The 25,581-nt window shown below is 41.3% G+C and overlaps 1 protein-coding gene across 16 annotated transcripts in view; it reads left to right on the top strand.

The window, feature by feature from the left end:
* Positions 1-25,581, top strand: part of DOCK10 (dedicator of cytokinesis 10) — a 271,379-nt gene that overhangs the window by 146,116 nt on the left and 99,682 nt on the right. For all 16 annotated transcript variants that reach the window (XM_045034551.1, XM_023259740.2, XM_023259739.2 and 13 more), the window contains exons 4-11: positions 1,469-1,551; positions 9,597-9,669; positions 9,952-10,074; positions 10,328-10,462; positions 20,858-21,041; positions 22,307-22,392; positions 22,668-22,751; positions 22,873-23,028. In XM_045034551.1, the coding sequence (XP_044890486.1) occupies positions 1,469-1,551; positions 9,597-9,669; positions 9,952-10,074; positions 10,328-10,462; positions 20,858-21,041; positions 22,307-22,392; positions 22,668-22,751; positions 22,873-23,028 (924 nt within the window). The remainder of the gene's footprint in view (positions 1-1,468; positions 1,552-9,596; positions 9,670-9,951; positions 10,075-10,327; positions 10,463-20,857; positions 21,042-22,306; positions 22,393-22,667; positions 22,752-22,872; positions 23,029-25,581) is intronic.

Here is a 25,581-nt window from a genome sequence, read left to right as displayed (position 1 = left end):
GGGGAAGACAGAGAATCCGAAGCAGGCTCCAGGCTCTGAGCTGTTAGCACAGAGCCCAACATGGGTCTTAAACTCATGAACCGTGAGCCAACATCAGACGCTTAACCAACTGAGCCACGCAGGGCCCCCCTGCATCTTGAGCCAGGTGCCCGCACCCAGGGCTCCCCACCAACCTTTCTGGAGTGCCCTTGGGCCATTCCCTCCCACGTTCTGTTCACTTTCTCTTCTGCAAAGACAGTGGCAGCGTTTCCTTTGCTTCTGGCGCTTCCACACCCCAAGTGACTCTTCCCCACTGCTTTCCTTGCCTGTCCCCTTCCCGGTTCCAGACAGCCACAGGTCGTTATTTCTCACCTTGTGGGAAGCTCATTGATCCTCGTTTTCTTCACCGTAGAGGACAAGATCTCCTTATAATCCTCATGCCAGATGCTTTATCCCCAGGGTCCTGTAATTTTAGGATCAAAAGGAATCTGAGGAGCGCGTGGGTGGCTCAGTCAGTGAAGCGACCGACTTCGGCTCAGGTCATGATCTTGCGGTTCCTGAGTTCAAGCCCCGCATCAGGCTCTCTGCTGTTAGCACCACGGAACCCCTTCAGACCCTCTGTCCCCCTGGATCTCTGCCTGTCCCCTGCTTATTCTCTCTCTCTCTTTCTTTCTCTTGAAAAGAAAGAAAGAAAGAAAGAAAGAAAGAAAGAAAGAAAGAAAGAAAGAAAGAAAGAAATCTTCAAAGCCACCTAGTGAAATCCCCATTACCACTCTGTGGTCTACCACTGCCAGGTCCATGGTTGGTGCTTGGGAAATATTTGCCATCAATCGGCATTGCAAAATCAGCCATTATGTACTACTGTAAGATAGTTATTTTATACTCTTAGCTTTGTTTTTCAAAAAGTCGCTTGTCATGTTTTATTCCTACCTATCTATAACAATCAGTGAGTAATCATGGAGAAGGCTAACCCTTAGAAGGCATTGAGGTAAAACTGAAAAACTGATTTCAAATTGACAGTCCAGCTGACATAGAGGGGAAGAGATAAGTTACTGATGCAAGGACAAGAAGAAATGGGCTAAAGTTACAATGAAAAGATTACACAGAAATAATGATATCTTCTACCAGTAAGAGCTGTCAAATAATGGAAGGTTGCTAAGGAAAACTAAAACGTGACTGTACTTGAGGTTAGTAATGAATCTGGTATGATTCATGGGCTGATTAAATTAGACTTTCCTTGATGGCGTAAAATAGAATAAATATGTTAAATGGTTCCTCCTCCAAGAGTCTGGAAAAGGCTAGATTTCCATCTCACTAGAAAATATGAAATGATTATCATCACCCAGCCCCTTCCCTACCTTAAAATCGCTAATATAGCTCCCTGTTAACACTACCCCAGAGATGACATGAAGTGTATTCACTGTGCTTTTTGCCAAGACGGCTAATTTTTTTTAATGATAATTTTTAATTGTCATTTTTTTTCTTTTAGGCTTGTAAATTTTATAGCTCCCAATGGTATGTGGTAAACTACAAATATGAACAATATTCTGGAGACTTCCGACAGTTACCCCGGTAAGAACCTGTCATATATAAATGGGTTTTTCCATGTATAAAATACGTTCTCAGTTTAAGTTCTACAGTTGTTCAGGAATACATGCACGTTAACTAGTGTCAAGGTCTATTTTACAAAATTTAAAAATAGGAGTCATGATACAGCATTTTGGTCAACAATGTACATTTTGCTGTATATGAACAGAGTTGATTGAAGATACAAAGGTATTCTTATTTAATTTTCTAACAGAGTCTTTTTTTTTTCAATATATATTTATTTTGGGGAGAGTACAAGTTGGAGAGGGGCAGAGAGAGAGGGACAGAGAATCCGAAGCGGGCTCTGCCATGACATCGCAAGCCCGATGTGGGGCTTGAACTCACAAACCGCGATGTCATGACCTGAGCCGAAGTCGGATGCTCAACAAACTGAACCACCCAGGTGTCCCTGAACAAATTCTTGAAGTGTTACTCTATCACTCTTTTGTGAGCTGTTATTTCAATAGAGCAGATACCACAGGACTGGAAAAGAACAGTGTGGACCAAAACATGTTTCTGAGGATATTCTGTATTTAGCATTCAGATTTGCCACTGGCTTCATGTATTTCCATGCTGGGATACCACGAGTCATGAAAGTAGACAACCTCTGCAGAAATGTTACATGTCTAAGAACAGCAAAAAGGGAAAAATTAACAGCTTTTTTTTTTCTTCTGGAGTAAGTAAAGTCTTTGGGAGAAGGTGTCTTTGTTCTGTACCTGTTCAAATGTCACCTTCACAGACAAGCTTGCCTGACCTACTACCTGAACTAAAGTAGTCATTTATTCAGTGTCTGTGTCCCCCACTAAAGCAAAAATCCCCAAAGGGCAGGGACTTTTCCTTGCAGAATCCCCTACAAGGGAGGAGGATGCCTGGCCTCTGGTAAGTGTGTAATAATGACTTATTGAATAAGTAAAGTAAGTGAATGGCAAATTTTGAAAGACAGCATTCCTTTAAAAAAGAAAGAAAAGAAATATAATATTCATGGAAGGGATTGGAGTTGCTCGAATTCAAAGAACTGCAATGAATTGGAACCTCCTAACACATTGGTTCATCTAGCTAAAATAATGCAAATAATCCAGAAAAACACAACAATCAAAAGCAAAGTTATTAACACTTCCCTCAAGTGAAGGCATCGAGAAGGTACTTGTTGCGTCTAACTTTTTACTGGGCGTGTGGTTTATTTTTTTTTTTTTATGTTTATTTTTGAGAGAGAGAGAGAGAGACAGTGTGTGAGTGGGGTAGGGGCAGAGAGAGAGGGAGACACAGAATCTGAAGCAGGCTCCAGGCTCTGAGCTGTCAGGACAGAGCCTGACATGGGCTCCAACTCATGACCCACAAGATCATGACCTGAGCCAAAGTCAGACACTCAACTGACTGAGCAGCCCAGGCACCCCTATGTGGACACGTGGTTTAGATTTGGGCACTATTTGCACAAATTTCCCATGCCCCCAGCAGCAGCTGTTCCAGGCTTGGATACTTGGATGGGCTGCTCTCTACCCACAAATGCAGAATTCGAAGGAGCCGCAGAATAGTTCAGAGAAGGTAGCGTCTGAGCTCAGACCTGAAGGAACAGTAGCTCCCAGCACTGTGGTCTTGGGAAAGGATTCCCAGAGGAAACAGCAAGGGCAGCGGCCCTGACCTTGGAACCAGCATGGTCTCTTGAGCAGAATGGGGAGGCTGGAACTGAGGTGGAAAGGTTATAGTGAAGTGAAACCATGGAACGAGGCAAGGGACCTGGCGGGCCCTGGAAGAGAGAGCTTGGATTCATTCCCACTGCAACAGAAGCCTGTGGAAATTTTAGCCTAGAGTGTGATGTGATCCAGTTTAATTCTTTAAAAGATCATTTGGTGTACTCTAAGGAGAATGGGATTGTAGCAGTGAGTATACAGGAAAAAAAAAAAAGAAAGATGTGAATGGGAAGGAGACTATTCTATTTCTTTATTTCTTTTAGTTTTTATTTATTTTGAGAGAGAGAGATAGAGAGCCAGGAAGGGGCAGAGAGGGAAGAAGAGAGAATCCCAAGCAAGCTCCACGTTATCAGCACAGAGCCCATTTCGGGGCTCAGTCTCACAAACAACGAGATCATGACCTGAGCTGAAATCAAGAGTCGGACACGTAACCGACTGAGCCACCCAGGCGCCCAGTATTTTTCAGTTGCATTACTGTAAAGAACAAAACGATGTTCCTCCAAAGCAGCAAACCTTTTTGCAAACAGCCAACATTAACTTTTACCAAATCTCTGGACATCCCCTTAAATTCAGGTCACTCCTGATATAACCTCCCGTATGGACTTTCGTGCTAAGAAGGTCTACCATACCCCCAGCTTTCGTGAGTAATTACTATGTATATTCAGAGTGTCTGGGCTTTAGTCACACAGGTTTTGTAGGCACAGTTGAAAAGAAAAGTATTTTTTTTTTTTTACCATCGAGACTTCCTCTTTCTGAAAACAGTTCTGAGAAGTGGTCACGACTTGGAAACTGCGTCCAAGCGGTTGGAAGATCTCATATGAAGTGAGAGGTTGTAGAAAGTGGCATTTAGCTGCCCTTCCAAGTACATGCCTTCCCACTGACTTCAGGTCTGTTGGAATCTTTAGCAGCTTGATCCCCAAACATCTTTTCTTTATCTTCATGATGCCATCAAGAAAGAAAAATATATGAGAGATTTTGCCTTCACGGTATTCGTTCTCCATTAAAACAACAGAGGAACCACCTCGAACAAAAACGAGGTCTGGGTATCATGGAGCATGAGAAGAACCTCATGAGAAGTAGACAAAAGTAACGAAGATATTGTTGAGAATTTCCCTTAATTAACTAAAGGAAGTAGAAGTTGATACCACGAAAGGGAAGAATACTCCTGCCACAAAGTCAGAGATTTCAGTGAACTATGTGAAAATCAGAAGTTCTAGAATATAATCTTCACACATCCCCTGAAATGATGAAGACTGTAAGACTGAATGAAAAAAATCTTTTTTTAAATGATTTTACAAAGTGAAGCACTCCCCATTAAAGACTACACACATATTTAGGCCAGTAGTAGAAACAGATCATTTAGTTGGCCTTCAGAGGCTATTAGAAGTAAATCATGTTCGTGCCTCCCGGATTAGAAGAATTCTCCAACACCCGCTACCAATTTAAACTGATCATTTCTTTTTATGGGTTGCTGAGGCTACAAAATGAAACCTTGCAATTGTGGAAGAGTGAAAACCGAAGTGTGTTTATTCACCTAATTTTTATTCTTTAAATTTGAAATTGTGTTATTGTGTTTTTAGAACCTCACTTTTTTTTTTTTTTTTTGAGTATCTGTTCATAGAAGGATAGTGGAGAGACACATTATTTCAGGCTAGAATGTAAAATGTAAGCCTTCATACATAAAATCCAGCGCTGAATTTGGGATTCACGAGAGACAAGAATGACAAAAACTACATGATGCCAAAGGAGCCAAGTCTATACCGTGGGGAAAGGACAGTCTCTTCAATAAATAGTGTTGGGGAAACTGGACAGACATGTACAAAAGAATGGAAATGGACCATTTCTTACACTGGACACAAAAATTAATTCAAAGTGGATTAAAGACTTGAATGTGAGACCTGGAACCATAAAACTCCTAGAAGAAAACTAGATGGTGACCTCCGGGACATCAGTCTTGGCAATGAGTTTTTGGATCCGACTGCATTCCAAGTAAAAATAAACAGGTGGCCTTGCATCAAACTCAAAAGCTTCAGCACGGCGAAGGAAACCATCAACATAATGAAAAAGCAACCTTCAGAATGGGAGGAAATATTTGCAAATCATATATCTGATGACTAATATCCAAAATATACAAAAAGACTCATACAAGTCAATAACAAAAAATATAACAATCCAGCTAAAAAGTGGGCAAAGGATCTGAATAAACATTTTTCCAAGGAAAGCAGACAGTGGCCAACTGGTACCTGGAAAGGTGCTCAACAACACTAGTCATCAGGAAAATACAAATCAAAACCACAAGGAGATTCCACCTCCCACCTATTAGAATGGTTAGTATCAAAAGGACAAGAAATAACAAGTGTTAATGAGGATGTTGAAAAAGGGGAACCCTCATGCACTATTGGTGGGAATGTAAACTGGTGCAGCCACTATGCAAAACTGTATGGGGTCCCTCAAAAAATTAAAAACAGAACTCCCATATGACCTAGCAACTCCACTTCTGGGTATTTATCCAAAGAAAACAAAAACATTAATGCAAAAAGATACATGCATCCTATGTTCAGTGCAGCATTGTTTATAATAGCCAAGACATGGAGACAACTTAAATGTCTGTTGATGCATGAATGGATAAAGAACACATGAGATATCTATCTATCTATCTATCTATCTATCTATCTATCTATCTTGATATATTTGAGGAACATGGCCACTATTGTGATCCACTATTACCAAGAACAAATGCCTATAAAATTAGTCTTTTGTAAGAAAGAGAAGAAAGGGTAAGTCATACTGGCAGTAGAGGACAGAATAAGAAGTTCAGAAACAGAATTGTACCAAGGTCACAGGGAGACTAATAGGAAATAATTAGCATAGAGCATAGGATGACCCCTGAGCCAGATGTTGACCTTCCATGTTCAAGTTTATCTGTGCTGCCTCTTCCTTAGTTTTCCCTACGAATGCTTTTATCTTTCACTTAGGATGTTTCTTTAATACTCCCTTTACTGCCCTGCTATCATTTTAAGAATCCTGGAACACTCATGTTCCCTTCTCTGCAGACAAAACGCTTGGAGTAATTGCTCTGAAGTCAGCCATTTGAACCTGCCCCTGAATTTCAGGCAATGTGTTGCCTCGCTGGATGAGGGAAGAGAGGGAAGGGTTGTGTTTAGGGGCTTTATTTTGCCAACCAAATGAAAAGGTGAAAGTGATTGCTTTTTGTTTAGGATTGTCAAGATGTTGTTAGGCTCTTTTGGAGAGAAGGGATATTTTGGGTAGGATAGGAAACATTTCCCAGTGGTCCTAAAGTAACACTGTCACCTGCGACTGGCTCAGTCTTCACATAAGTTGACCATAACCAAAAGAGGCAGAACAAGTTAACACTGGGGGCAACTGACACAGATAAGCTCGAGTATCCCTAAGGCTCTGTAAGAAAGAGAATGGAGTACAGATACACCACGATCCTTTGGAAGAGAATAATGGCTCCAGTCTTACTTAATGTTCTTATTAAAGATGGTTTGATTAACTTACCCTACATACAGCAAGTAGCATTTGAGAAAATAGGACTTCTAGTCCAACTTCTTCCACTGTGTGTTTATGTAACTGTTACGGACTTCGTTTTCTTCTCAGTACAACACCCGAATTACACTGGACTGTGAAGTTCTAGTATTTGTACACAAACGTCTGATTACACACATATATAATTCACTAAAAAGCTATATGCTGCATAGTACATATTTAAACTTAAGTACAGAAGTTCTGCTATCTTGGTATAGAGTTTTCAACTTCTTTGAACTTACAAATAAGTCTTGGGTGAACAAGGCTGCATTATGTATGTATTAATATATTTCTGGAATTTGGAATAATGCATACCCACTCGAATAATTTCATATACATCAGTGGACAAATACTTATTCTGTTCTTACCATGTGCCAGAACCTGTGGGGGAGATAAATTTAAAATACACATCTCCTACCACCCTTCTTTCAAGCCTCTGGCTTTTAAATAAGCCTGTTACCATTTACAACTACTTACTCTGGGTCTTGGGATTTCATATCAAGGCTATACAACTGAACAAAAATGGACAAATACATTGGGACTGGGGCTGAAGGGAGACCCCAGATACCATCCTTAATACACAATATCAACTACTGTGTACCCCAGAATAGCTTTATTTTTCTTAGCTGTTGGTTTTGGTAGCAAGTAACATATAATCTGAATTTATAAGATAAATTCGCAATACTAAGATCATTTTTCAAAACCTCTTTTAACACACTGGAGGTGCGTCTTAGGACGTTGGCCACCAAAAATATGTGTTTTAGCGTCCCCAAGATGTCTTCCAAAAACAGTTTTAAATTATACCATGCTGTCTTATTTTGCTTCTCTGATCTCCTTGTTCACCTTGCCTATCACTGATGCAATCAGCAAATGCATATTGAGCATCCCTACAGTAGAAAAAGAGAAAGCTTGGGGACGCTGTAGATGGGACTTCATTGGAGTCTCTGGCTTTAAGAAACATGTAATCTTGGGGCACCTGGGTGGCTCAGTTGGTTAAGCACCCAACTTCAGCTCAGGTCATGATCTCAGAGTTCATGAGTGTGAGCCCTGCATTGGGCTCTCTGCTGACAGCACAGAGCCTGCTTCAGATCCTCTGTCTCCCTCTCTCTTTACCCCTCCCCTGCTGGTTCTCTCTCTTTCAAAATAAATAAATAAGTAAATAAATAAATAAAACAAAAAAACATGTGATCTGGTGGAGGGAATTAACAGATTCAGGTAAGCGTCCTAATAGACATGTACCCAGCATCTACATGGAGAGAGTCCTAATTTTTAGATTCCAGGGTGTCTTCATGAAAACAACTTTGGGGGTGTGAACTCTTTTTAGACTACAGTAGAATATTATCTGGCCTTGTATAAGAATGAAATCCTAATACTGGCCACGACCCGAATAAACCTTGAGGGCATTTTACAATAAGTGAAATCAGCTAGACACACAATGAAACATAAGATGAGGTGCCCAGAATAGCCAAATACAGAGAGGCAGAAAGTAGAACAGTGGTTACCAGGGGTGGGGGAAGGGAGAGATATGGAACTGTTGTGTAATGGGTACAGCGTCATTTTGGGAACGAGACGGACTTTTGTGATGGTTGCACAATGTGAACGTACTTTGTGCCACTGATCTGTACACGTAAAAATGGTTAAAATCGTAATTTTTCTGTTATGTATATTTTATCACAATTAAAAAAAATCTATTATCAGTTATAGAGAATGTGACTCTGATCTCAGGCTTTTCCATTTTATTAGTGAGGTCAGTGTTCTGTCTGTGCTCCTACCTGCCCTGCTGTGAACCAGGAATGGGCATTTTCATGTCTTTCAGAGGAAAGGTAAAGAGTATTTTGAACCCACTTGAATCCACCGAATCCCTATGTGAATGAAGTCTGATAATTTTATGCATACCGAAGTATAAAGAGGTCTTGGTCATGCCCCTTCCTATCTGGAATACCATCAACATAGGAAAAGATTTGTAACAGGAATAACTCAAAGAGCACCCCTGGACTTTTTTTCTCAATAGTCAGATTCCCAGGTTGCTTCTGCACAACATAAATCACCTTAAAGAAAATGAATATTCCAGGCCAACTCTACACGTAGGATTCTCTCACTAGGTATCAAAGAATGTCTGAACCTCAGACGCTGTTGACCACTCTCCATCCAGCCATGACTTGTGAAATAGAATCAAGCCACAGGAAGTTTACCTTTCTCCTGTTTTGCCCTTGATAGTATCAGGTGCACACACTGACTCTTCTGGGCTGGTCAGCATTTCAGGACTACCATGGAAAGGCACAAAGCGAGCACCCTCCGGCTTAATCAAGTTGGGGCAGACTTCAGGGGAGGCCACTGTTAGGGGAACAGCGCAACCTAGTGGCCAGAGCGCGGGCTGGTTCTCGGGAACATGGTTTTTCCAGTGGCCATCTGGTACCCTTAAGACACGCCATGTAATGGTGAAATGGAAATGAAAACAGCACTCCTTCATATTCCACTGCAGAAGGTAGAGGAAGAAGCATATAAACCACCAGAGCTTTAAAATTGTCCTGCTTGCCTTCATCTCATTCAAGACGACATGTGTAAATCTGTATAAATAGTAACTCCACGGCTTAAAACAGAGATTTATTTACCGGAGATAAAATGTAATGGTGTAGCAGAAAGTTAATGCTTCCAAAGGAAATCGGGCCCTCACAAGATTACATTATTTTTTCGAAAAACACAACGGTTGTTACCTAGGGGAACAGCGGAAAATGAAAGTCAGGTCTCAAATGACAAATCAGAAACTCTTTTTTTTTTTTTCTTTACTCTCAGAGCAGAATACAAACCAGAGAAACTTCCTTCACATTCCTTTGAGGTGGACCATGAAGACGCTGATAAGGATGAAGTAAGTAAATTACTGAAAGCTAAGTGTTTAAATCAGGAGGACAATTAGTTCCTGTCTTCCACTAGAGTATTCCACATTCTGACCAATTTTACAAGGAAGCTGCCATAGATAGCTATTTGGGGAAGGGCTTTGAGTCCAAATGAGTCACGTTTGCTTTGAAATGGAACATGATTATTTAAGACGCGTCGAAGAGAGAAAAAGGAGACTCATTTGTTAAGTGCAGCGTCTAAGATGTGGGATTCACAAAAGGTTGCAGTCATGCCCTTGATTCCTCTTCCACAGGATACCACCTCCCACTCATCTTCTAAGGGCGGTGGGGGAGCTGGAGGAACCGGAGTTTTCAAGTCTGGCTGGCTCTACAAGGGGAATTTCAATAGCACCGTGAACAATACCGTTACTGTTCGGGTAAGGAGACATCAAGGCTCATCTTTGTTTCTGCCAGTTCTCTGGACACCCCCTCCTCTGGTCACAGCACAGAGGAGTGTCATTTGCATCGAGTTTATGTTTCGGGTCATATTTTATTTATGAGGAAGGAGGACGCTGTTCCCTAGAACAGTGCCCAAGAATGTAGCGCGCCCGAAGGAATTTCAGCATTTCTAATTTCTGTAATAGCACACTGCATTTTGAACTACCTGTCTATTTCTTCCCCTTTCTTTAGTCATTCAAAAAGCGCTACTTCCAGCTGACTCAGTTGCCAGATAACTCCTACATCATGAATTTTTACAAAGATGAAAAGATATCCAAAGAGCCCAAAGGCTGCATCTTTTTGGATTCCTGTACAGGTGTGGTGCAGGTGAGTAGATATCCCTTTCCTCTTTGAGTTTTGTTTTCCCCTCTTGGATTTGTTGTTGTTAATTTTTTTTTTATTGACTTTGAGAGAGAGAGAAAATGGGAGGAGATAGGCAGAGAGAGAGAGGGATAGAGAGAATCCCAAGCAGGCTTCGTGATGTCCGCACAGTGCCCGACGCAGGGCTCTGTTCTGCTCGGGACTTGATCTCACGAACCACAAGATCATGGCCTAAGCCGAGATCAAGAGTTGGACCCTTAACTGACTGAGCCACCTAGGAACCCCTCCCCTTTTGGGCTTTTTAATCAAAGAGTGTGTTCATCCAGTCATCATTCATTCAAGTGTTTATGGAGCATCCGATATGAGTCAAAAACTGTTCTTGACTTTAGAGATCCGGTGGAAAACAACACAACCCGAGTTTCTGCTTTCACAAAACTCACTTTCAATAAAGGAAAAATAATAGAAAATACACAAAGAAAAAAAATCAACAGAATGGAATCAGTGGGTGAAATCTGGAGTGAAGAAAAGAAATGGGGCTGTGGAAGGCAGAGAGACAAATGGTGAGGTTGGAAAGGAGTACCAGTGCTCCAGAAGTGAGAAAAAAAAACATCTTCATAGAGAAATTATTTGTTCTGAAAACTAAAGAATGAGCAGGGGCGGCAAGTGCAAAGGGCCTGAGGCAAGAGCAAGTCTGGTATATTCAAGGAGAAGGAGAAAATGACCACCCGTGTGGCTGCAGCATACAACGCCACTGAGCTAAAGAATTCAATAATATATAAACCATATAGCTCACTATGCTTCATAAATCCTATCCTTATTATTGGGTAATAATGAGGTAGTACATTGGCAGTGCACATATAATCTTCTTCCTTCTAAGAGGAGGTTTCCTTCAAAGACAAGGATTACATCGATTCCCAAGAGCTTAATTTCAGAAAAGACACGGCGCTTTTAACGGACCATGCTGTTCCGGAAGTTCTTCTTAGCGTGTGAGTGTTCTTAGTGTGCGATGCGACATAGACCACTGTGGCAAAGGGAAGCAGAATAACTCCGTAGACCTCGTTCGGACACCATGCTTTCATTTATTCTTTTCGCTCTCAGGAAGTAAGGGTCCTCCTATTCCCTCTTACGGAACAATCAAAGCAACCAAACCTTACAGCAGCCTCATCTTGAATTTCACAAAAGGATGCTGGCTTGTGGAGGTTGAGGACTGTGTTTCTGGTCACCGGTCACCAGGAGCAGACCTTCTCTTCCCACTCACCTGCAGGCGTGGACGCAGCTGGCTCCAGAGCTGAGCTTACGTCTTGGATTAATACCAAGGGGCACTCGGATATGTGGATGCGAAATGGAGCTCTCTCCAGTCACTTAGGCCTGGGCTTTTTCTGGATGGTCTATCTGTTAAAATCTGGAATTCCTCCAGAAAGTACTAATGCTGAACTTGAAAAGGAAAGAATTAATTAAGTGTAGCTGAGTAGTGGGCTAGAAGTGAAAGATAATTGCATTTTAATGCAGATGCCAGCTTTCCATATGGAAAGGGCAATAAGGATCTTAATGGAGGGTGGAGATGGTTTTCTATTGTTGGCCGCAAAGGAAGCTTCGGCTTTAGAAGTGTCCAGTAAAACTTCCCGCAGTAGGTGAAAGATCAACGATTACATTTTCTAGAAACTGAGCTAAAATTCGTAAGTATTTTCTTTTCCATTTTTTCCTTCAAAGCTCGCTCTAGCAAATGCATTACCATCTTTTAGGCAGTATCACTGTAGCCCGTGCTGTATATCCGGCTCACAGAGATACGTGTTACTATGACATTGCTTCTTCGAAGAATCCTATTAACTCGGTGTTGAGCACGCATCTCGGTGCTCAAATCTGACCTTGACTACAGGCACTTCTTCTCCATCACGTCTTAGACTGTACTTCAGTCTCTGCTGAAGTGGTGCCTTGGAGCTGGAGAGTGTCTTCTAGGAGAAAACAAAGTTTGGGGTTCATACTGGTCAGCATTCAAATCCTGGTTTCACCACTTAACTTTTGGAGGCTTTGAGTAAGTTACTCGGACTCTGAGCTCAGGTTCCTCATCTGTAAAAACTCAGATAATGTGCTAGCATGGAAAAGGATCTGGGAGACCGTGTGTCTTCAGCCTTTCTTCCCTAGTCTTGTAACCAAACTAACGTGATTTCACTCCTTGGTGAGTCACAGGTAGAAGCTACACCAGGTGAGCTATCTCACAAAAAAAAAGACTTCATGCGCAGCAAATACGGAGATCATGGTGAATAACTTCCCTAGCAAGGGTGAGTGGGATCCCTTTATTTAGGGTTAGGATGAATATTTAGAAAGGGGAGCCTTGTCATCGTATGCAGAGCCAGGTATGAGGTCATACATGTGTCTTAAGGAAATATACCTATATATACATTGTATGTTTTATAAATGAGGCCTGTGTTCCTCTCGGAGGAGAGATTTTAATATTGTAATGAGGCAAAGGTAATTGTTGGTTACTCTGTGGGTCACTCCATGGTCCATCTGCACTGGGGTGAGTCAGGGGTTGAGCTCAAACTGGTCTGGACCTTCTGGGCCACAGTTCTTTGCATGGGCGATTATTGTTTGAGGAGTAGTTTTGGTTTTTATCATGGGTGCTGTGCCCTTCAGGCTTTTTGCCTGAGTTCAAAGGTAAGCTGGAAAGAAGAGCTTAAGGAAAAATGTGGGACGTAAGTCCCTAAGTACAAGCAAGTGAGCAGTAAAGGTCAGCGCTAGCTGGTGATAGGCTTTCCATCAGGTGCAAAGATCACAACTTTGAGAAATAGACATTTCACTGGGGAAAGACCTACCTAGAAAATCTCCATTCACCTTCCTGAAATTTCTATCTAAATATTCTTCTTTATTCATTTATTTTTTATTCACTCATGTATTCTTTCATTCAACAAACTTATTGAGTGTCTATGACATACTAGGAACTGTGCTTAGGCATTGAGAACTCCCTGCTGAAGTCAAAACCAGAGAGGAACATAGGCTCATTGTTAATGATTACACAGTGTCACAAAAGCTATCAACAACACCTGCTATTGAATGTTCTAGGAGCACAGAACAGTGATGAATGAACCTTCTGGGTCAGCTAGCAGGATTCGCCAAGGTAGATGTTGCACCTTAAAGCACAGCTGCATTTCTATTTCACTCCCCAGTAGATGGCCATTCAAATATTTGGGAACACTACTATGTCTTTGAAAAAGTTTAGCCCTATAACCCTTCATTTCTATTCCTATTTATCAAGAACTTGTAGCCCTTTGGGGAGGGAGGACCTCCAATTCTTGAGATCACTGGGAAGATAGATGTCTGGGTTACGTACCACCTTGTGTCTGGATCCTGGTTCTTACATATTTGCTTATGGCTGTCTCTGGCTCATGAGGTCTTACAAGTGGAAAGAAGATTCTCAAATAAGATGCAAGTTTAGTCATTGCTCTCCCAAGCTCTCAGGTACAAAATGTGCCTGAAGACGAAACATGTACACACAGGATCACAGAACAAATGAATAATAGAATGAGTCAGACCTGTTTTGTCAAGAATCATTATCAGTTTCTCTTGAATAAAACAGAAAAAAGGAACAAAAACTTTACCTCAGAAGTGATACCTCCCCTCTGGCATTCTTAGGAAGTCCAAGCTCCTAACAGTCTTCTGTGAACAAGCCATTTTGGTTTGCTTCATTCAGACCCAATCTATGTCATTGTGTTTTTCTAAGAATAATCGTTGGAATTCTTAGAAATATATTTCAAGGGTGACATCAAGCAGAAGGAAACTCCTACCCAAGTTTCTCAGAGATTTGTGGTGATATTTACGGTTGGAAATTTTTTAGATCTTGATTGAAAAAAAAAATTGACAATAGTTTCCATTTTGTACTATAATCACATAGTGACATTAGATGTGTTTTATACCCCATGCACTCCCGATCTGGAACAGAACTTCCAGTTTTTGCTGCTTCAGTTTTGATCTGGGGCCAAGGGACATCTAGGCCTGTGTTATCCCATCTGATTCCTTCAAGGTCTTCTTATTCACTCATCCATTGGCCCATCCATCCATCTATTCAAGATCTTGCCACTATGGAAGAGAACGAATAGTCCAAGCATCCCGTCTTCTAGGGTTCCCACCACAACATTAATAATGACCGATGTCACTTTATGCAGGCGTAAATGGGGGTGGGGGGCCAAACGCTGTTTATTTCCTCCTAGGGGCCGAATCTGCCACCTTGTGGACATGGATTCCAAGACCGTGGCCTCACGTGCTTAACTGAAGTCTAGAAATTTGGATACATTCTGCAGCTCAGGAAGCCCACCACCTGAAGGAAGTGGGGCCAGGTGTGAGACAGCAGGGAGCAGCTTGGAGTGTGCATGCCCACATAAACGTAGTTAAATCAGGAGGGGAAAACTGCCAAGGAAAACAAATCTAGAAACTAAATCTGACCTATAAACTTCACATTAGCAAACTCTGGCTCTAAAGAATCTCATTTCCGGGGCGCCTAGGTGGCTCAGTTGGTTAAGCATCTGACTCTGGATTTCAGCTCGGGTCACCATCTCAAGGTTCTTGAGATTAAGCCCCAGGTGGGGCTCTGCTCTGACAACAGGAGCCTGCTGGAGCTTCTCTCCCTTCCGATCTCTCCGCGCCTCCCCTGCTTGCACACACGCGTGCGCGTGCTCTCTCTCAAAATAAATAAACTTCTATAAATAAATAAATAAATAAATAAATAAATAAATAAATAAAATCTCATTTCCAATGATAACAATAAAAACCAGAATGACACTGTACTTTTATGTGATACATTATGTGGCACCAGTTGATGGAACGCGCATTATTATTATTAAAATAAAACTCAGGGAGATAGAGTGGCTTTCCCAAATCACAGAGCTAATAAATGGCAAAAATAGGTTTGAAGTGGACGGATGTCCAAAACTACAGAAAGATGCCCAAGGAAATAAGCTGATAATCATACATCATATGGGCACGCCTGCACATATTCATACATCTATCCTGCATAAGCCACATGGACGGAAGAAGTACTACAAAGATATGCTCATGTGTAGCTTTAAGCAGTGGGTTTTAGGGGGAGGATTTATTTCAGCAAACCTATATTGAAAACTTAGTTATGCTAGGCTTTGTGGGAAAGCCAAATATGAGTCAAATGTGGCTTCTGTCTTCAAAGAACTCCCAGCCGGTGGGACGATGAGTAGAAAGAAAAAATAAATGGAGCACATGCAAAGAAAATGAGTGGCACATCTCGAACAATAGGTTCTGATGACATAATGTAAGACTACCATATAACATATAAGATATATAAGATACAGAATATATCACCGCTTGAGACTTTATTGTATTTTACCTATAGTACATGCATAGTACGTATGCTATATTTCTGCTTATTTGTTTACGGACACTCCATTACACTGGAATGCAAGTCCAATGAGGGCAAGTGCTTTATTTGAATGTTTTTAATGCTGTGCACCTGACATGCAGAAGGTACCCAGTACATTTTTGTTGAATGAAATGCACAAATAAACATACAGAGAATGGAAAAGATTGCATCAATGGTAGCCACCAACCCCAGTAACCTGGATGTGATGTTGTGTGTTTCTTTTGGGAACTCTGCAAAAGATGCTAGTAACGTATTAGGCACAATGGAATATTTTGTTTGGGTAACTTGCTTTGATACTCAATTCTCCATTGGCTTTGGTAGCTTTGTTGGAGTTTCTATTTCGGAACCTTTCCAGATGAGTATTGTGGAAACAGACCAGTTGGCTACAACTCATTAAACATGTCAGTTGGCATTAGGACATATTCACAGTTTCCTGCTTTTTATGAAGCTGTATAGATGGACTGTGGTGAGCTTTAGTAAACGGAGGCGTCAGGTCTGCCACAAAGGACACTGTTTTCAGGGAAACAGGAAAACTGGGAGATCAAAAAAAAAAGAATATGATTATTTCCTGATTACCACTATAATGACATAACAACTGCATTTCAAGATTATTAAAATGTCCCATTGATTTTCCTATTTTTGTCCTTTCTTTTTTTTGTGATTTTATATGCCATTATGTTAGAGATCACAGAGAATGAGATAGAAAACCACTTAGGCATCACAGTCTTCCCCAGTGTAAGCTTCTCTATGACTGTAAGTAGTTCTGTTCCGCTCCAAATAGAAAAAGATAATTCGGTTTTTGAGAAGCTGCAGATAGAATATTTCATTGATAAATACGCCCTTTGGAGAAATAAGGGCTTGTTATAGTTTGCCCAAATTTTTGCAAAATATTTTTTATAAGATTGTTGACATCAGCAACCCATTTTCCAATTCACTTGAAGTAGAGTATACAGTTTGGAAAATCAAGTTTTAGTGTCTATGTTTTGTCCTGTTTTCTGTCTGGAATTCTCTGAGTTCCTTCTCCTCTGCATTTGAAAGCAGGTCGCAGTTCCATTGACTTCTAAGTCATACAATTAATGTAAGCATTTTACATGGCTTTTCATCTCCTTGTCTACATTATTTATGACATGAGATTAATTAAACAAATTCTTTAATCTGTTTGTGTTCAAGACAACACGAAGACTGGCTTGCATTTTGCTGTGTTCAGATCCTTAACAGTGTTCCAGCCAAAGCTTTGCCCTGAACTCTGAGCATTTCGAGTTCTTTCCTCTGTATCTATTTCTGTTCCTGTTGTTTTATGAAGGAAAACTATCTCCTTTTACACTTGCTCAAGGCCAAGCTGTCTTTGCCCTTAGACCCTCTGTGTCAGTGCAGGCCGCATGGGGTTTTATGGACCTCCTTCATGAGACCTGCCAGAAGTGTGTGTTAGGGTTGTGGAGGGAGTCCACCCACACCTCCTGTGGAGATTATAGCTTCTAAGAATTTGCATTCTTTTTTTTAATTTTGTTTCTATTTTTTAAAATTTACATCCAGATTAGTTAGCATATAGTGCAACAATGATTTCAGGAGTAGGTTCCTTAATGCCCCTGACTCATTTAGCCCATCCCCCCCCCCCCCCCGGGAGACTCTTCTGTTTTTTCCCTCTCCCTGTTTTTATATTGTTTTTGTTTGCCTTCCCTTATGTTCATCTGTTTTGTCTCTTAAAGTCCTCATAGGAGTGAAGTCATATGATTTTTGTCTTTCGCTAATTTCACTTAGCATAATACCCTCCAGTTCCATCCATGTAGTTGCAAATGACAAGATTTCATTCTTTTTGATTGCCGAGTAATGCTCCATTGTATATATATACCACATCTTCTTTATCCATTCATCCATCGATGGACATTTGGGCTCTTTCCATACTTTGGCTATTGTTGATAGTGCTACTATAAGCATGGGGGTGCATGTGTCCCTTCGAAACAGCACACCTGTATCCCTTGGATAAATGCCTAGTAGTGCAATTGCTGGGTCGTAGGGTAGTTCGGTTTTTAGTTTTTTGAGGAACCTCCATGCTGTTTTCCAGGGTGGCTACACCAGCTTGCATTCCCAGAAGAATTTGCATTCTTAAAGAAGCTGCCTGTATGTTTGCTTTGCCCCCTAAAGTTTGGGGCCACCACTATCTTTCTGGCAACCCCCACTGTGTTTATATTGCAGCCAAAATAGCCTCAAAATGCAGCTCTGGCGTTTTATGAGTCAAAATCATCCTGTCCTCTGCTTTCCTAGACCCCAGAGGGTCTTGAGACAACAACAATATTCTCATATCGCAATAGCTTTCTGGTTCTCAAGAAGAGTTTTTATACCTTAAGTTTACACCTCTTCGTCAGCACATTCGCACAGAATCTAAGTACGTTTATCTTCCAATTTCACAGTTTTGTGATTAACTGGTTAATGCCTGTCTCCCCTGTTCAGCCAGGGCAGCTAATGTGTCTGTTTTTGCACAGCACGAAATGTGAACACGACAGACACCTCTTTTTGAAGGAATACCACTTCTGCACTGAGTAGTGAGGATAACCAGTCAGCCTCTGCCCATATCAAGTTCATAGACTATTTAAAAAGCCAGCCAGCGAGTGAGTTGTTACAAGGAGTATGGGCCAGAGCCAAGAGCGTGTCCTTGGAAGAATCTAGAAAGTGGCATTTGAGCTATGAAGTTCTACAGTGAGAATCAAAGTTGGTTTTTTTAGCTAATTCTTTTTTCTCCTGAATTTTTCTTTTTCTTGAGGTTTATTTGTTACCCTTGTCTATTGTCAGCGCTTAGAGAACCCATGACCTCCCAGGCCGTGACCAGCCCTTTGGGATGTGATTGTGCCAGGAAGGGCACAAGGAAGGGGAACAGCATTTGCTGAACATCTTTGCCCCTGATCATCTCAGTGGGTTAGAGGATAAAGAGGTTTTTTTTTTTTCCTTTCTCTGCCGCTTGCTACCTGTAGAATCCCAAGCACATTTCAATTTATCTCCCAAGCATCCATGTCATTACATGTTAAATGGAATAATTCAGTTTGTCTCCCAGGGCTGTTGTGGGATGAAGCAGAATAAAAACTATGCGTGCTCAGCACGGTACCTGCCATCTAGACGGCAAGTGGTTAGTAAGTGTCATATTTGTGGTAGTCATCATGATGTTGTGGAAGTTGAAAGGAGGAAGCTATTTGAGGACAGTCTTCTGAGACCATCACCAAGAAAAAAGACCTTACCAGGAGGATATTACAAATTATTTTTTCTTGCCACCAGGAATAACAATCCTGCCCCCGAAAAGAATCTTGTACTTTGATATTCAGCCACAATCCCACACTATAATGTTACTCTCACCTTACGGTTCTTCTCCTATTTGCTTTTTACCTGGTTGTCTTAAGCCCATAGACCTCGCACTGTTGTCATTGTGGGTGCTCCAATGGCTTCAAAGCAGAGTTGACTAGGGGTAAGGGTTGACTACCTGTATCAGAATTAACTGAGAGTGAATTGGAGATGGGATATCTTCAATAATTCTTACAACCACTGCAGATAATATAACCCTAATTATATCATTGCGGGCTATATCATTCCGCTTTGAATTTATAATTCTAATCTCATGGCAGGAATGTATAAAAGTGCCATAATACTTTGCTCTTGTATTCCCTCCAGTTTCAGTGCGCTTCTCCCATCTTGGAATAGTTCAGTGGTTTTACAGATTTCAACTTGGATGCCCCTTCCTGGAAGGCCAGCCTGAAGTGGCTACTCACCCCCGAGCCCATTTTAATTCTCTGCACAGCCCCCAATTTCTGTTTTCCAGTCCTTTGTGTATTCCTTCAGTCTTTTGTTCATTCATTCTTCCCTATGAATGTCAGTTTCCCAAAAACAGGAGGCAATCCTATTCCCTTATAAAAGGGGAGTGTTTTGAACCCACTGGTACTAAGCCCTTCTGTGCGACAGCACAGGGTAAAGTCATGAGCGGAACTGACCTGGTCTTCTGGAGGCAGCCATGAAGGAGGCACATGTTGGTCAAAACAAAGAAATGAAAATGAATACGTATGGACTTCCAAATTGTCGTACGTGCCCTGGAAGACAAGAACCTCGTCCTGAGAAATTGGAGAAACTTCGACTGAGATCTCAAGAGTGACTACAGGTCCCCTAAGTAGATGAGGGACAGACATGGTGCTGAGTATGTGTGAGGTACACGTGGGGGAGGGGCTGCTTCAGGCCTTGCAGCAGCAACAAAACATGTAACCAGAGCACATTCAGGAACTAGAGCCAAGACCTCATAGGTTCATCACGAAAGGCAAAGTAGAGATGTTGAATAAGAGAAAAGTTGGGAGGCTGATGGAAAAGCCAGAGCCAGAGAAAGGAATCGGGGTGCCCAACCGTGTGGACATCCTTTAAAGCCATGGGGGTCAGATGAGAGAGAAAGGAGTCCAAGGCATGACTGAAAAGTGGTGGCTGATGACGAAGAAAGAAAACCAGAATAGAGTGTGGTCATGGAAACCCAGCACAGACAGGTTTCAAGGAGGAAGTGGAAGCCACCATGTTAATTCTACTGAAGAGTCAAGGAAGATCCGAAAAAGGAAATGTCTTGGATAATGCGGCAGCATAGAGTTTGTTAGTGACCATGGCTAGCGCTGCTCCGGGGTGTCACGGGGCCAGAAACCCAACTGGAGTGAATAGTGGACGGAACACAGGATGAGAAAGTGAAGGCCGACCCTCTAATCAACGATTTGAAGAAGTTTAGAGCGTCTTGCCACATGTGCCTGAAGGTGAAATTTTTGAGCCACCACGACCATCCAATCAACAAGAACCTAAATAAAATACATCTTAGCACCAAAAGCCCTGAAAGAAACCAAACAGAATGACTCATTCCCACCCAAATTTTGGCCTTCGTTTGGCCGATCTTCTTTATGTTACTCTCCTATAAAGGAAACACTTCGGAAGCACGACCCCCTAAAAAATGTCTCTCGCTCCCTAAGACTTATTATCTGGTGTTTTTGCTTTCTGTCTGTCTTTTTGCACCACAGAATAACAGACTAAGAAAATATGCTTTTGAATTGAAAATGAATGACCTAACCTATTTTGTGCTGGCGGCTGAAACAGAGTCAGATATGGATGAATGGATCCACACCCTGAATCGCATCCTGCAAATCAGTCCCGAGGGGCCACCTCAGGGGAGGAGGAGCACGGAGCTTGCAGATCTGGGGCTGGGTGAGAACGCACGCGCCCCCCCCCCCTTCCCTTCCTTTGCAAAATGTGACCTGTGTGTTTGGTTCATCTAATGAACCAGTTAACTGTGGTAGCTGTCAAGGCTAGCTCATCCGTCCCTGAGCTACAGAAAAGCACCCCGAAATGCTTGACTTTTCCTGAATAGTGAGGATCACCACACGCAGGTATGATTTTGAGTTTACTGGCAGTGATTTGAGGCTGGAAATCATCTGTCGGCAGTACTAAAAATGTACCCATGTCTGATGGGAGGTTACCTTAGATGGGGTAGTTTGTGTTGCATAGCCTTTACTTTACTTTACTTTGATTTAATTAATTAACATGATATTATGTAAAGACAGACATGCATTACTTCCTTTTAATTGAAAGATATCTTTCATGGATACTTCTTGACCATACTGAGATCAGCTTATATGTGACAGTTCCATAAATGTTGCACAATATTAGAGATCTTTATGAAATAAAAATATTTTTCTTCTTCCCATCCTTATTACTTCTTAAAATTCTAATTCATTCTAGGCAAAGAGAGGGGAGCAAGAGCGTGGAAAGGACGGGTGATGAGACACATAGAAAAACAGGTCCATGACCACAGGAAAGCCAAGTTCACTTCCAGAGTTGGTCGTTCCTCCCGAAAGGAAAACTATTCTAAGACATTTTGTCCAGCACCATGGGATCTTAGACACCAGAGTCTTTAGATTCTAGTAGTCTAAGTATCATATTCTATAAAGTGAAAGAGGCATGGGGCAATGAGGAAGAAAACTGTTGTTGACTTTAACACAACTACTATGTACCATGGTAGGCGTTTAGCATTCATGATTTACTTAATGATAATCAACTTGAGTATTCATGTTTATAGAGTTTTAGAGAGTTTAAGTAACTGAAGCCAGAATATGGGCTTGAAGTTGATGGCCAGAGAGTCAGAATATCAAAAATGTACTCACAGATAAGAAAACTTTAGTGTGCATTGATGGAGTAAGTCATGACAACCCCAAGTACAAGTGTGGTATTATAAGGGTCAAGAGTTCTTACGCACATAGGGTGGTGTCATGGAAAGAATCCCAAAATGACCATCAGGAGGTCTGATTTCCAGGCCTCGATCTTGTAACAATATAGAGTCCTGGAGGCAGGATACAACGAAGACATCTGCTCACCTGCATCCATGCCACATCGGGTCTTGATATGCCACAGCCTGGAGAGATGTGTGATTCATGAGTATTGCTTATTAACCTGTCTTGGTGTATCTTTTCAAGATTCGCTGGATAATTCTGTAACTTGTGAAAGCACACCAGAGGAAACAGAGTCTTCAGAGAACAGCCTACACCCAGACTTTGCAAAAGTAATAAAGCCGACATTTTACTATGCAAATAAATTTGAATAACTTATTAGTTATTGTTTTCATGGAAAAGATGTAAATGCTGTATTTTAAAATTTAAACTAAGAAATGCAACATTCAAAAAACAAAAGCATGTTTTGATCGGATTTGCCGCGTGTTAATGGATGATATTAAAAGAGTGATGATACTAAGGGGCAATTTCTTGGCCATGTGGAGGGGGCCAGGCTGTAAGTATTTGGATAGTTGGTTACCAAGAGCTAACACAGTTTTCTCTGCAGTACCTCACAGAAACTGAAGAGACTGTCAAAACAACTCGAAATACGGAGAGGTTAAATCTGTTCTCACTGGATCCAGATATAGATGTAAGTCGAAATTCCTTCTGAGCAAGCGTGAACTCAGTCCACACAATTGTGGTTTAGAATTCAGGATTTCTTTTTTTTATGATGGGTGTTTGTTGAGAAAAACCTTCCACCTTTTTTGTAGACCTTGAAACTTCAGAAAAAGGACCTTTTCGAACCCGACCTTGGGATCAAACCATTTGAAGAAAAAGCCGCCAAGAGGATCATGATCATTTGTAAAACTCTCACCTTAAATCTTCAGGGATGTGTTACGGAGAATGAGAATGACCCAATAACGAATGTAAGTTTCCCCTGTTACATCCAATGCTGATCAGCCAATATCACACCACCCTGGCCAAAATCTTTTCTATTCCTGATAATCCCAGGCACTGAGTTCACACCAGCTAGTGCACCAGGGAGTATGAATGACAGCATTTTCCACATGACAAAAATGCACGAGTTCTGAAGTGGACGTACTACCGTAAAATGTTCCTTTTACCTTGAAGAAGTGTCAAAGGGACTGTATTCTAGTGTCCTTTCCATTCAATCGCACAGTGGTTCAGAGTTTCCTAAGGCATTGTTTATATCTACTTGGTGGTGGCTGAGATGGCTTTTAAGTCAAATTTTTTTTAAATTTTTATATTTATATGTTTGAACGTATATTAGAGAAGAGTGTGGACAAACAAATCAACTCTGAGGTTTCACAGCTATCACTGCCTAAGACAAGGCTACATAGTGAATCAACTAAAATAATATTGGATAAATATTAAATAATAGTATAGGCAAATGGGAGAAAAAAAAGGTGCTTCACTGATATTTGGGAACCACCACAGCATTCATTAAATCAACATAAGATTCCTTTTCCTGCTAAGTGGGCTGTCTTAAAAGTTCTCTCCTATGGGGGGGCGGGGCAGGGAGGGGAGGATGGGTGATGGGTATTGAGGAGGACACCTTTTGGGATGAGCACTGAGTGTTGCATGGAAACCAATTTGACAATATATTTCATATTTAAAAAAAGAAAGAAAGAAAATTCTCTCCTAGTAGTCTGGGGACAATTCTATACCAATTGTATAAAAATTGTTTTAATATTTACTTATTTATTTATTTATTTATTTATTTATTTATTTATTTATTTTGAGACACAGAGAGAGAGAGCATGAGTGGGGAAGAAGCAGAAAGAGGGGGGGAGAGAGAATCCCAAGCAGCTTACCTGCTGTCAACACAGAGCCCAGCGTAGGGCTCAAACTCATGATCCATGGGATCATGAATGTGAGCCAAAATCAAGAGTGGGATGCTTAACCGACTGAGCAGACCAGGCACCCCTAGACCAATTGTAAAGTTATTTGTGGGAAGGGGGCATTCCGCGAGCATAAACATTAAATTCTGAACTATAAGGAAAGAAAAATTATACATAATCCCGCCACCAATCCAAGTCAGTGTTGTACTGGTATGTCCCCTTTCATTGTTTTTAATGCAGTCCATTTTAATTTTTGATAAATCATCCCTCAATTATCATCTCTCACCTCAAAGAAGAAAACTTATTTCTAGATCCATATTATAAGCCATGTTTGCTTTTTAGAAGACAAAACAGCGTTAAGCTTTCTCTCTAGACCGAGCACCACACAATTCCATGCACATCTCCATGCTGAAGTTCAATGAGACTTATTAGCCGTGACAGTGTGTGGCTTGAAGAAAGGATGGACCCTTTCATACCTGCTGCCCTTGGGTCTTCAGGCATGGCACTGGTTCTTTGAGCCCATTTTCCCTGGTGTAACAGAGGGATAATGGTACATGCTACGAACCTCAGATTGAATGAGGAGAATCAAGTGATAATGTGCCTCTCTTGGGTCAGTATGCCTCACCTTCCCATCAGTGAGTTCTGCCACGCTGGGCAGGTAGCTTACCTTCCCTCTCCTCTTCTATAAATGGGATAATAATAACAGTAGCTGTTTCAAAGGACTGTTGTGAAGAAGTCATGAAGTAATATATGGAAAGTACTTGGATGATGCTTGATGCACAGTAAGCAATCATTACATATTAACTGTTATTTTAATAGGTGGAAATTGCTTGGAAATTTGCGAATGCTATATATGCAAGGTATTGGCGTTTTCAGTATTGCACATGAGAATCTTGTTGACAAGGTAAAATTGAGCTGACTCACCAGCAAGAATCTTCCCCCCCAATGAAACTTTCTCACATTTTAGAACTGTAATTGGGCAGTAGGTATGTGAGTAAAAATGATAGTACTGGAAGTCACGTTTATTCCTTTTTCAGCAACTACTTACTCTGTGCACCTACTGGGAGCCAGACTTTTTCTAGGTACTCAGGAAACAGCAGGGAACAAGATAACAAGCCCTCTGCCCTCTTGAAGACTGACTCTTTTTGAAAAGAACAAACGATAAATTTTTTTAAAGAGACAAATAAATTAACACGACAGTTGTACATTATTTACAGTTGTTTGAAATAAATCAGTATGACAGATGTGATACAGAGGAACTGGGAGATGGGTCACCTTAGGCAGAGTGGTCATACGAGGCCTCTCTCAAGAGGTGACATTTGAATACAGACCTAACAGGTGAGAAGGATAAGTCAGGTCATGGGAAAATATTCTAGGGCAGGAGAACGAGCAAGTGTGAATGCCCTGAGACAACTAAGTCTTGGCAAGTTCTAGGAACAGGAAGTAGGTGCCGAAGGGAAGAGCAGACCAAGATAATGTGGGAAGGACAGTCCAAGGGAAGGTAATGTAAGGTACAGGCTGTAGTGAAGTGTTTGCATTTATCCTGAGTGGAGGCTCTTGAAGGATTTAAAACACTTTCAAATGGTGTGGTTCAATTTCTGTTTTTGTTTTTGATTT

This window comes from Felis catus, chromosome C1 (assembly GCF_018350175.1).
Source record: "Felis catus isolate Fca126 chromosome C1, F.catus_Fca126_mat1.0, whole genome shotgun sequence".
In the NCBI taxonomy this organism is placed as follows: domain Eukaryota; kingdom Metazoa; phylum Chordata; class Mammalia; order Carnivora; family Felidae; genus Felis; species Felis catus.
Note: the sequence above shows the minus strand (reverse complement) of the source record. Positions and strands in the feature narration are given on the sequence as shown.